The sequence below is a fragment of the Ammospiza nelsoni genome, chromosome 22 (genome assembly GCF_027579445.1).
Source record: "Ammospiza nelsoni isolate bAmmNel1 chromosome 22, bAmmNel1.pri, whole genome shotgun sequence".
NCBI classification, from domain to species: Eukaryota; Metazoa; Chordata; class Aves; order Passeriformes; family Passerellidae; genus Ammospiza; species Ammospiza nelsoni.
This window is the reverse complement of record NC_080654.1, coordinates 6,497,464-6,510,333: the sequence shown is the minus strand read 5'-3', so window position 1 is coordinate 6,510,333 and position 12,870 is coordinate 6,497,464. Positions and strand designations below refer to the sequence as shown.

The window sequence follows — 12,870 nt, the reverse complement described above, 5'->3', positions numbered from 1 at the left end:
GTTCTCTCCTGAATTCCTTTATTTCCTTGCTGATTTTTCGTGTCCTCCTCTCCCCTGCAGGAAGAAAACCTGGGAAACTTGAGAATTCCTTTATTTCCTTGTTGATTTTCGTGTCTTCCTCTCCCCTGCAGGAAGGAAACTTGAGAATTCCTTTATTCCTGAATTATTCCTTTATTTCCTTGCTGATTTTTGTGTCCTTCTCTCCCCTGCAGGAAGAAAACCTTGGAAACTTGAGAATTCCTGAATTCCTTTATTTCCTTGCTGATTTTTTGTGTCCTCCTCTCCCCTGCTGGAAGAAAACCTGGGAAACTTGAGAATTCCTTTATTTCCTTGTTGATTTTTGTGTCTTCCTCTCCCCTGCAGGAAGAAAACCTTGGAAACTTGAGAATTCCTGAATTCCTTTATTTCCTTGCTGATTTTTTGTGTCCTCCTCTCCCCTGCAGGAAGAAAACCTGGGAAACTTGATCCACGAGACAGAGTCTTTCTTCAAAACGAGAGACAAGGAATACCAGGAGACAATAGGGCAGATAGAGGTGAGGGAGCTGTTCCTGATGGATGGACACAGCACAAAGCTGTCCCAGAGGGAAGCAGGGATGTCCATACATCCAGCAATGCAAAGGCATTTCCCTCTGGCTTGCCCTGGGGATTTTTCTAAATGCCATTCTCTGGGTTATTATTGCTCCATGCTTCAGCACTGAGCATAAATCTGAGGCTGGTGGAGAGAGAACCTGCAGAACAAAGGGAATAAAACACATTATTTTTCTTTTTACTCCTTTGTTCTGCATATCCACCCTCACCCTGGGAAATGCTTCCCCTGATGTGGCCTCACAGGTGGCCAGAAACAGCAGCTGGAGCTTCTCAAAATCTCTGTCCTGCCTGGAGCTGCTTTCATTAATTGCCTGTTGACAAACAAAGTGCAGGAAAAGCCCTCCAGGGTGATATATGGGTTTTTTTGGGCTAGTCTTATAAGCTCTTGGAGATTTATATTACACTTAAGATAGTTCAGCTACTTTAAAAGCAATAAAATCAGCAGGATGGCTTTTGTGGTAGTGTTAGAAACAGAAAATTTTTAATAAAAAGCCAGACCAGGGCTGTTCAGAGCCAGTGTGGAGCTGTGATTGCCCTTCCTGGGCTCATGGGTGCATTGGCAGCCAGGAGCAGTGAGTGAAATGGGCACTGTGGGGTGTGTGGGTGGGCTCTGGGCAGCTGAGGCAGTGTGAGGAGTGCAGGAAAACAGGAAAAGTGGGATTGCTCCTGCCCTGAAGCCGATTCTTTGCCCTTCAGCTGGAACTGGCCACGGCCAAGAGCGACATGAACCGGCACCTGCACGAGTACATGGAGATGTGCAGCATGAAACGGGGCCTGGACGTGCAGATGGAAACCTGCAGGAGGCTCATCAAGGGCTCAGCTGACAGGTGAGGGCTCCTCTGGTCCCCCAGCAGCTCCTTCCTGCTCCCTCCTGCTCCCTCCTTTTCCTTCCTGCTCCCTCCTTCTCCTTCCTGCTCCTTCCTGCTCCCTCCTGCTCCTTCCTGCTCCTTCCTGCTCCCTCCTTTTCCTTCCTGCTCCTTCCTGCTCCTTCCTGCTCCCTCCTGCTCCCTCCTGCTCCCTTCTGCTCCTTCCTTCTCCTTCCTGCTCCTTCCTGCTCCCTCCTGCTCCCTCCTTTTCCTTCCTGCTCCCTCCTGCTCCTTCCTGCTCTTTCCTGCTCCCTCCTGCTCCCTCCTTCTCCTTCCTGCTCCCTCCTTCTCCTTCCTGCTCCCTCCTGCTCCCTCCTGCTCCCTCCTGCTCCTTCCCGCTCCCTCCTGCTCCTTCCTGCTCCTTCCTGCTCCCTCCTGCTCCCTCCTGCTCCCTCCTGCTCCTTCCTGCTCCCTCCTGCTCCTTTCTGCTCCTTCCTGCTCCCTCCTGCTCCTTCCTTCTCCTTCCTTCTCCCTCCTGCTCCCTCCTGCTCCCTCCTTTTCCTTCCTGCTCCCTCCTTCTCCTTCCTGCTCCTTCCCGCTCCCTCCTGCTCCTTCCTGCTCTTTCCTGCTCCCTCCTGCTCCCTCCTGCTCCCTCCTGCTCCTTCCTGCTCCTTCCTGCTCCTTCCTGCTCCCTCCTGCTCCCTCCTGCTCCCTTCTGCTCCTTCCTTCTCCTTCCTGCTCCTTCCTGCTCCCTCCTTTTCCTTCCTGCTCCTTCCTGCTCCCTCCTTCTCCTTCCTGCTCCTTCCTGCTCCTTCCTTCTCCTTCCTGCTCCCTCCTGCTCCCTCCTTTTCCTTCCTGCTCCCTCCTGCTCCTTCCTGCTCTTTCCTGCTCCCTCCTGCTCCCTCCTACTCCTTCCTGCTCCCTCCTTTTCCTTCCTGCTCCTTCCTTCTCCTTCCTGCTCCTTCCTGCTCCTTCCTGCTCCCTCCTTCTCCTTCCTGCTCCTTCCTGCTCCCTCCTTCTCCTTCCTGCTCCCTCTTGCTCCCTCCTGCTCCTTCCTTCTTCCTGCTCCTTCCTTCTCCCTCCTTCTCCTTCCTGCTCTTTCCTGCTCCCTCCTGCTCTTTTCTCCTCCCTCCTGCTCCTTCCTGCTCCCTCCTGCTCCCTCCTGCATGCTGAGAGTTTCAGCCTTTCTGTGCTGCCAGGCACTGCCCCCAGGAGAGCACTGCATTGACCTGAGGCTGTGGGGAAGGTTCCAGAATTGATCGATAACTCTGGGATTGTGGTTGATTAGAGTTGATTAGAAGTGTGTAGTATCACAGGGTGGAAAACTCAGAGTTTGGGGTTTTAGAATATAGTAATAATTATAGAGCAAGATGGAGGTTTTAGGGTGGAGGCTTCTCCTTCTTCTTCACCTTCTTCACCTTCTTCACCTTTACCTTCTTTACCTTCTTTACCTTCTTCACTTTCTTTACCTTCTCCACCTTCTTCACCTTCTTCCCCTTCTTCACCTTCACCTTCCTCACCTTCTTCACCTTCTTCCCCTTTTTCACCTTCACCTTCCTCACCTTCTTCACCTTCTTCCCCTTCTTCACCTTCACCTTCCTCACCTTCTTCCCCTTCTTCACCTTCTTTACATTCTTCTCCCCCTTCTTTACATTCTCCACCTTCTTCACCTTCTTCTTCCTTCTTCTCCATGGGTTTCAGTGATATTTTCTAACTGGACAGAAAAGCCTGCATTGCTGACTTTGAGGGATCAATTATTGGGTTAAAAGTAAAAATAATTCGGGTGTCATTTCTTACTTGGACAGTTTAGCCTTAAAAGACCTTGTAGCAAAAGATTGTTGGCCATTTAGAGCCTTGTTGGTGAAGAACTGCAGAACTCACTGCTGTGAGACTGTAACACTGATGAGAAATAATAAACACCTAAATCTGAGCACAAACTGTCAGCTCCAGTGCCTTCCATCCTGACCTCAGAGGTAGAAAAAGAAGCTGAAAACCAGCACAGCCTTCCTGGTCTGATGCTGGAGAGGGCACCTAGAGCAGAGGCTGTTACAGGAATAAAGTAGGGATTTATTAAATATATAAAAAAGTATAGGGATTAATTAAAAATATAAAAAATATAAAATATAAAAAAGTAGGGATTCATTAAATATATGAAGGCCTTTTAATAAATCCCTACTTCATTTAAATAAAGTAGGGATTTATTAAAAGGCCTTCAAAGATACACTTTGGGCAGTGCAAGGGCCTGGCCATGGCTACATCCAGGATGGACCATGGGGGATCAGTTTTCACACTTTTTAAAGTTTAGTCCGTTTGCATATTGTGGGTTAGTTGTTCAATTACAGCTTCAGGTAATGAAGTAATTTACCCCAAGTTTGCTCCCCCCAATTCATTTTTGTTTGCACTTTTTGGGCCTGAAGCTGCAAAAGTTCCCCTTGGTTCTGGGGCTGGAAAAGAATTGTTTTGTCTGACTAAACTGTGAGGAGAACTTGCTAACACTCTGTGTGAAGTTCAGTTATACACAAATGCAGCACAAAATCAGAGAAGTACAAAAGCTGAAACTTAAAGCATCAATTCCTGCCAGCCTGGGCTAAAGTCAGCACTGTCACTTGCTGGCCTTGTCCTTTGGAGATCTTGTGTCCCACATCAGCCCTGGAAGGGGGAATTTGGGGTCCCCAAGGGCTCAGCAGCTGCTCCTGAGCACAGGGAGCTCCAGCTCAGCTGGACTTCCAGTCTTTAACATCTCAGATTTACAATTCTTAAAACCCCAAATTAAATCTCGACTCTGGACTTACATGAAGAACTTGTTTTTTAATCTTCTCATGTGTTAAGAACCTTACACTATGAGGGATTTCTCTTATCTCTTGCTCAACCCCAGTAGAACAAGATGATAAAGTTTCAATTTTCAGGGCTCTGGGTATTAGGGCTGCTGAGAGTCTTTGCTCTCCATTTCCCCATCAGCAAACCTGGGACAGCCTCTGTGTTTGAGCTGGGCATGGCTGGGGTGGCACCTTGATTTTTGTACTGATATTTGCTGTTTAAGCAAAATTTTAATGTTATTAAAGGGGTTTTTGAATAGCTTGGGGAAATTCCAATGTTTAATGTTAATAAAGAGGTTTTTCAGTAGTGTTGGGAAGGGAAAGTGGCTGTTTTCTTGTAAGACTTTTTTTTCTTCCTTCAGTCATGGATATTTGACTTTTTTGCTGCACCTTTCTCTGTGTTTCCCTGCAGGAATTCTCCATCCCCCAGCTCTGTAGCCAGCAGTGACTCAGGAAACACAGATGAAATTCAGGACGATTTGGACAGAGAGACGGACGTGGAGCCCATGGTCAGCTGATAGCAAGTGGGAGCATTCCAGCCAAGGGGGAGATGGAGAGAGAAGAAAAATTCCAAACCAATTGCTGGGGGAAAGGTGAAAGACTCGAGAGCCCCTGCAGGGGGACTCTGAGGACTCATTCCTACACGCATCCCCTCCCAGCCAAGGATTGGTGCTGTACATTTCTATTGTTCTACAAACCATAAATGCAGAGTCCTGTAGGAAAACATGGTGTTTTAATTGTGCCTTTGCCCCAAGCTGAGCCACTTGGAGCTCCAGTGGAATATTAATAGCAGGTGTTTTTATAAAATATATTACTTAAAAAAAAAAAAACACAACCAAAGCTGTTGGCAGCAGAGGATGGTGCTGCAGAGGCTCTGGGTACTTCAATAAGCTGCTGGATTTATTGAGCTGCTGCACTGATTGGCAAAAGCAACATTGGCAAAAAGAGCAGCAAAACCAAGACAATTGTGGTGCAATTACAAATGTCTGGCACAAGAAAACAAAAAAGAATTGCCTCCAAATTGAACTGCAAATGTTTAAAAACAACAGTGGGTTTGGAGACAGCTTGTAGTAAAATTCAGAGGGTTTTCTCCATCCCACCTTCTGGGGTGAGGGAGCCTTTGGGATGTGTCCAAGGTTTCTTCTGGACTCCAGGAGCTGGAGGAGCAGGACTCAGCTCGGTGGCAAAGCAGGGGGGCACAGGAGGGGGCACTGGGGGGGGACTATCACTGAGTAACTTCTATGCAAAAACAAAAAAAAAAAGCTCGCCTTATTTATATGGAATGTTTGGTCCCTGCTGGGCTACAGTTATCCCTTGGGAAAAGGAAAGCTAAACCCACATTTGCACACTTAGATGTCTGTAGAGCTTCTTTTGAGGTGGAATGTTGTATCACAATGCCTTTGTTTCCAGTGGTTGGGTTAGGAGGGGAGTCAGCCCTGGTTTGTGTCTTTTTTTCAGGGTTTTTTTTTTAGTGTTTGCAGATTTTCCTTTGCAGACAGAGAGATAACTCCATTTTATGCTGCTTCCATGATGTGCAGGTGAAGCATCAGGATAAACTGACCTAGGTTAGGCTGCAGACATGACTTGAGAGAGCTCCTGCCCACTGTTCTTGGGGAAAGCTGAGCACTGGGAAATGCTGTCACCCTTTTTAGGGTGTAGTAAACTGAACCCCAAAGTGCTGCTGCCCTAGAACTGGGGAGGAACAGCCATGTGCTTTCTCTGTGAGAAAGTGGCAAGACCTTGGCTTTACCCATCATTATTTTTACCCAGGAGAAGCAGCATCAAAGCTGGATCACACAGTGGTGGCTGAGGAAACTCCAGCCCTACTGAGCTCTTCACAGTTAAAATGGGAATTGTAGCACCTCAGCCAGGTAAAAACAGGGTATAAACCTCAGCCAATAACTTTCTGTTTGTTTTTAAACCAAGATTGAGAGTGTAGTTGGTACTGCCCAAAGCCAGCTGTGGGGTTAAGCAGTGCTTGGAACTCAGAGTAAATTCCAGATGTGTTTGTTCTGCCTGCCAGGATGTGCTGTGCAGGAGCAATGCTGGGGCTGGACAGGGAAAATCCTGATTTCTGCAGCCTCTCAGTGTTAGGGAAAGGCAAAGTGGCCAATCCTGTGAGCTTCCAGAGTGCTGTGCCCAAGCCTCTGCATCTCTGGAGCTGCAGATCCTGCTGCTCCATTCCAGAGAGCACAGGTGTCCTGGAAAATGCCTCATTCCTGACTGGAACCCCTCAGTCTGGCATGGCCATGGAGTGGGGCAGGACTTGGGGTGTTCCTGGTGGAAATGTGGGCACAGGAATGTTCCCCTCCTGTGCTGCTGGACATGGACATGGAGCAGCTTTGAGGCCACGTGGGTCAGAGGAGCTCCCTGAGGTTTCCAGGCTGGGAAAGGAGAGACCAGACTGATCCATCAGGATCTACAGAGTGCAGGACCACAGCTGACGGATTCTGTCCAAGCCCAAGGATATTCCTGATGGGGGAGATGAAACAGGAAAGCCTTATAAATATGATTGTTGTGGTGGATCCAGGGATATTCCTGTGGTGGATCCAAGGATATTCCTGTGGTGGATCCAAGGATATTCCTGTGGTGGATCCAAGGATATTCCTGTGGTGCATCCAGGGATATTCCTGTGGTGGATCCAGGGATATTCCTGTGGTGGATCCAGGGATATTCCTGTGGTGGATCCAAGGATATTCCTGTGGTGCATCCAGGGATATTCCTGTGGTGGATCCAGGGATATTCCTGTGGTGGATCCAAGGATTTCCCTGTGGTGGATCCAGGGATATTCCTGTGGTGGATCTAGGGTTATTCCTGTGGTGGATCCAGGGATATTCCTGTGGTGGATCCAAGGATTTCCCTGTGGTGGATCCAGGGATATTCCTGTGGTGGATCTAGGGTTATTCCTGTGGTGGATCCAGGGTTATTCCTGTGGTGGATCCAGGGATATTCCTGTGGTGGATCTAGGGTTATTCCTGTGGTGGATCCAGGGATATTCCTGTGGTGGATCCAGGGATATCCCTGTGGTGGATCCAGGGATATTCCTGTGGTGGATCCAGGGATTTTCCTGTGGTGGATCCAGGGATATCCCTGTGGTGGATCCAAGGTTATTCCTGTGGTGCATCCAGGGATATTCCTGTGGTGGATTCAAGGTTATTCCTGTGGTGGATCCAAGGATTTCCCTATGGTGGATCTAAGGATTTCCCTGTGGTGGATCCAAGGATTTCCCTGTGGTGGATCTAAGGATTTCCCTGTGGTGGATCCAAGGATTTCCCTATGGTGGATCTAAGGATTTCCCTGTGGTGGATCCAAGGTTATCCCTGTGGTGGATCCAAGGTTATCCCTGTGGTGGATCCAAGGTTATCCCTATGGTGGATCCAAGGATATTCCTGTGATGTCCTTACTGGTGGCAATGCTCAGTGCAGAGTAGGTGACAACTCCTTGGCTCCTGGGGTGAGGGGCTTTCCAAAGCCTGGTCTGTCCTGTAAATAACTTTTCTCTGGAAGAGAAACCTCATTCCAAAGTGCTCATTCCTGTTATTTCATAGGTGGCCAAAGTGGTAAATGTGATGTTCACTAGGGCTGCAAGCTGGGGGGTGGGTAGGGGGGGGATTTGGGGTATTTTTTGGGCTGGGACTGCATGTTTGAAAAGGGTTTTGAAGGGTTTTGAACTTCAGCTGCTCCCGAGGAGCCTCTCCCGAGGCTGAGGGAGTGCCTGCCAAGTCTGGATGTCTGTGATGCTTCAGTGGCTGGGGCAGGCATTGCTCAGCACAGTGAATCAGCTCCTGGAGCCTGCCCCGGCTCCTTTCCTGGCTCCTCTCCTGGCTCCCTTCCTGCCGGGAATGCTCCTGGAGCTGCCCCTGCCTCTGCCCTCACCCAGGAACACTCCTGGAGCTCCCACTGCCACCTCTCACCCCAGGAATGCTCCCAGAGCTGCCCCTGGCTTCTCTCATCCTGTGAACACTCCCAGAGCTGTCCCTGGCTCTGCCCTCACCTGGCAATGCTCCTGGAGCTGCTCCTGGCTTCTCTCATCCTGTGAACACTCCCAGAGCTGCCCCTGGCTCTGTCCTCACCCCATGAATGCTCCTGGAGCTGCTCCTGGCTTCTCTCATCCTGTGAACACTCCCAGAGCTGCCCCTGGCTCTGTCCTCACCCCATGAATGCTCCTGGAGCTGCTCCTGGCTGTCCCCTCCCGGCCCTGCCCTCACCCCAAAATGCTCCAGGCTCCACAGCCCCAGCAGCTGTTGAGGTTGTGCTTCCCTTCCACTCTGAGTTTGTTGTTTTTCTCTAAAACTGGATTTTCTGGTAGGAAAAAGGCTGAGTGTTCCCAAAGGCAGGAGCTGCTGTGCTGAGGGCAGGGAATTCCTACAACAGGAATTGGGGTGTGGGGTGGGCAGGAGCACCCACAGTGGGAATTCCCAAATCAGGAATTGGGGTGTGGGATGGGCAGGAGCACCCACAGTGGGTGCTAAGGGAATTCTCATATCAGGAATTGGGGTGTGGGGTGGGCAGTGGGTGCTGAGGGAATTCCCACAACAGGAATTGGGGTGTGGGATGGGCAGTCGGTGCTGAGGGAATTCCCATATCAGGAATTGGGGTGTGGGGTGAGAGGAGCACCTACAGTGGGTGCTGAGGGAATTCCTGTAGCAGGAATTGGAGTGTAGGGTGAGCAGTGGGTGCTGAGGGAATTCACGTATTGGGAATTGGGGTATGGGGTCAGAGGAGCACCCACAGTGGGAATTCCCATACAGGAATTGGGGTGTGGGATGGGCAGGAGCGCCCACAGTAAGAATTCCCTTATCAGGAATTGGGGTGTAGGGTGGGCAGAAGGTTGGGGTGTAGGGTGGGGAAGGGGCACCCACAGTGGGAATTCCCTTATCAGGAATTGGGGTGTGGGATGGACAGGAGCACCCACAGTCAGTGCTGAGGGAATTCCCAAGCAGGAGTTGGGGTGTGGGGTGAGAGGAGCACCCACAGTGGGAATTCCCAAACAGGAATTGGGGTGTGGGATGGACAGTGGATGCTGAAGGAATTCCCATATCAGGAATTGGGGTGTGGGGTGGGGAGCAGCACCCACAGTGGGAATTCCCTTATCAGGAATTGGGGTGTAGAGTGGGCAGGAGAGTGCTGAGGGAATTCCCTTATCAGGAATTGGGGTGTGGGATGGGGAGCAGCACCCACAGTGGGAATTCCCTCATCAGGAATTGGGGTGTGGGGTGGGCAGGACCCCACATTGGGGTGGCTGAGGGGGCTGTGGGTGTAGCAGAGGGTGTAGAGCTCACGTGCACGGTGGTGATGTGTGCAGGACAGCAGAGGTTCCCATGGGTGTCGGTGTCTTTCTGTGACCACATTTTAATCCATTTCTAAAGCAGAAAAGGTGTTTTCATGCTCGGGGTTTATGTTCATTTAGGCTGGGCCAGCCCTTTGGGGCAGCTGGGGTTGGTCCTTGGGGGTTTTGGGAGGTCGTTGTGTCCAAGTCCAGCTGTGCTGCTGCTCCTGCTCCGTGTGTGTGGCACCAGATCAAAGCTTGCCAGAGGAAAAAAAAAAAATTTAAAAAAAAGAATTTAATTGTAAAAATGCTGGAAATGATTTTGATGACCTCTTTCTTTTTTCCTTTGTAAAGCTGTAAATACTTTATTTTCGTTTTCTATTCTTAATGCGGTGTCATATTGACACTTTTTTAGATTTCCAGTCAGAAAATCCTCCTCATCGTTTCTCATTTTTTAAAAGGGGATTTCAAGGAAGCAAATTTTTTTGCTCGCTAGCAGTGTAATAATAGATCAAATTCCTAAACTGGGTTTGTACAAAAAAAAATGTTTTCAGTAAACAAATGGCAGTTTGTGGATGCATGTTGTTCAAAAATGTCCAAAGAATAATGTGGTACAAATGTTTTAAAGAATAATGTGGTGCAAACATGTTTTTCAAAGATTTAGTGACGATCATCTTAGTTCACACAAGGAAAAAAAGCAAAATTCTTTAAAAAAAAAAAAGTTTGGGGGGGAATGTAATGAAACTCATGTAAGCTAAATGTGTAATCTATTTATAAAAACACAGTATATATTCTATTTTTATCAGAGGTTTTTAAAGTGCAAACAGATTTCTGTTGGCAGATGCAATTGTTCCCTTGTAAAGTCTCTGCTGCTCTCATGGGACCCCCAAATCCTCTGATGGTTCCAGGAGTCAGCATGGAAATAACCAGGGCAGGTTTGGCTGTGGAGCACTCACAGTGGCTTCCTGCAGGGGAGGCTGCAGCTCCAGCATCTCCTCTGCCTCTGCAGAATTGCTGCTGTGATTTTATTCCCTTCCCTGCGGTTTTGTTCCATTCCCCTCACTGGGAGGATGCTCCTGGAAAGGGTCAGCACCTCCTGGATCTCTGCAGTGTGGCAGGACAGGGGTTAAACTCTGCCTGGGTAATAAAAAATTAAATTATAAATTCAATTTGTACCTGTAGAAATCGGGATTAACTCAACAAAACAGAACAACAGATGGGAATCGTGCCTGAATCCGCATCCAGAGCTGCTTCTAAAGTGAGATTATATTAATTTTCCTTTCCATGATCATTCCTGCCAGCAAAAACAGGAGCTGGCTGTGGCAGGGCCGTGGGTGCTCCCAGAGCTGTTCCTGGTGTTTCCCTTGGCTCTGGGAACAGGGGAAGGATGTTTGTGTTGGAAGAGCTGCAGAGCTGGGAGGTTTCACGTTGGAGTGCCTCATTTTAGAGCTGAGTGTTTAAGGAATGATTTATCCTGGTTAAATTGAGACATCCCAGCGCTTGCACGAGGCAGGGACACTCAGTGAGGATTTCCCACCCTTGGCTTCAGCAATTTTGGGGTTTTTGTCCTCCTGCTGGGCTGCAGGGGAGCACACAGCCCTTAGAGCTCTTTGCCTCTGGGGCTGCCACCCAAACCTGGATTTTGGGGTTTTTAGTGGGATGTGATTTGTGTTTTAACCGAGAAATAAAATTACCAAGGAGGCAGCAGGAGCTGTCCTGGTGGGAATGGCAGCAGAGGGGAGCTGGGGGCACTGCTGGGAATTCTCCATGGGAATGGGATCCCAGCCCCTCTCCCTGCACAGGGAACGCTCGGGGCCGGGCCAGGCCCTTGGCAGAGCATGAGGAAACACCTGAGCCTTCCCTCCTGTGTGTTCTGGGGTGAATTCAGTGTCCTCAGACCCTTCTGCGCTTGCAGGAGCCTTTCAGAGCTTCTCTTTTGAAGGAGCAACAAGTTGTGTTTAAATGTGGGTGTTTGATTGCAGAAATCACCATTCCCCCCTATCCTGTGGCACTCCAACAGTGAAGCACTCGGTGAGGGGGTGCTTGTGGGTCTGGCCAGCTCCTTTTTTTCTTTTGGGAAATGATGTTAAAGCTTAAAACAACCCCTGGGGTGGCTTCAGACTGGTGTCGTCTCTGTGGCAGCACAGCCCAGAGCACCACGGTGCCACCAACCCGGTGGAGCTGCCCAGACTGCCACCCCAAAACCCCAAATTTCTGTTTATTGGAGAGGGTTTGAGGGCGGTCCAACCTCACTAAACACACTCCTTTGTGTTTCACCAAAAAACTCACAATCCAGTCCCTAAAACACATTCCTGTGGTTAAAGTAAATGTAGCGACCTTCTGCCAAAAAAGATTATTTATTATTTATCGTGTTCGAGCTGGAGGCATTGATGCCTCTTCCCTCCTGCTGTGTCACTTCTTGTCGGTTCCTCTTTAGGTCACTCGAGATTTTCTGTTATCCCCGTGACAATGAACTACTGATGGTGTGGGAACGCCCCTGGTTACCTGTCCCCTGTAAATACCGTGCTTTATATTCTGTATATTAGCTCATTTGAACAGAAAAGACTGCACTGATGATGCTGTTGGGTGGGGAAAGGCCGGAGGGTTCTCCTGGGGCTGGAATGGGACATCACCAGTGGATTTGGGACCACGAAACTCTTCGAGAATCCAATCCACGGCAGGAAGAGCCCCGAGAACATCCCAATCTCCTCTGAGCTCGGCGGATTTGCTCCATTTTTCCTTTTTTTAGTGCCAAAACCGAGCCCACCATCCCCTCCCAGGTGTGCTGGTGTCCATCCCATGTCCAGCTGGTGTCCATCCCATCCCTCCGTCCAGCCCGGGCCGGAGCTCAGCCCTCGGTACCGGCCCTGCCCATGGAACAGGCCCCAGTCGGTCTCTGGTGACGATGAAAAACCACAAAAAACTATAAAATAAACACCGAACTCCTGGTTGAACGGCTCCGCGTGTTCATTCTTGGGGTGGAGAACGCCTCCACAGCAGAAGGATTTGTGTCTGGGGAGGGAGGAGCATCCTCGGGTCTGGAAATCCGCCCAGCCCAGGTGATTTGGGAACATAAAATAGCTCGAAACCCCCTCAAAATTAGCGTCCTTCAGCTGCAGCTCTTGAAACATGGCTCTGCATGGAAATTAAAGCATCCCCTGCACACCTCAGCTTCCTCCTGGCCCTACGTCCCAGCCAGGCACCTCCTTTGGGTTAAAATCATCAAATTTTCGGTAATTTTCAGTTCCCAAAGGGATTCTCAGTTGCTTTTCTCTTTCTCCCCGCCCATGTCCTCTCGGGCAGCTCGGACCCGCGGAGCTCCGGGCACAGTCCCAGCTGCTGCCTCTCCTCGGGCCGCTTTTGTTGTTGTTTTTCCCGAATTTCCCTTTTTT

General features: G+C 49.6%; 1 protein-coding gene across 2 annotated transcripts in view; it reads left to right on the top strand.

Moving 5' to 3' along the window:
* IFFO2 (intermediate filament family orphan 2) overlaps positions 1 to 5,388 on the top strand; it is a 55,261-nt gene extending 49,873 nt beyond the window's left edge. For both annotated transcript variants that reach the window (XM_059487514.1, XM_059487513.1), the window contains 3 exons: positions 444 to 533; positions 1,285 to 1,415; positions 4,623 to 5,388. In XM_059487514.1, coding sequence (XP_059343497.1) covers positions 444 to 533; positions 1,285 to 1,415; positions 4,623 to 4,728 — 327 coding nt within the window. In that variant the 3' untranslated portion in view covers positions 4,729 to 5,388. The remainder of the gene's footprint in view (positions 1 to 443; positions 534 to 1,284; positions 1,416 to 4,622) is intronic.
* Positions 5,389 to 12,870: the final 7,482 nt, after the last annotated feature.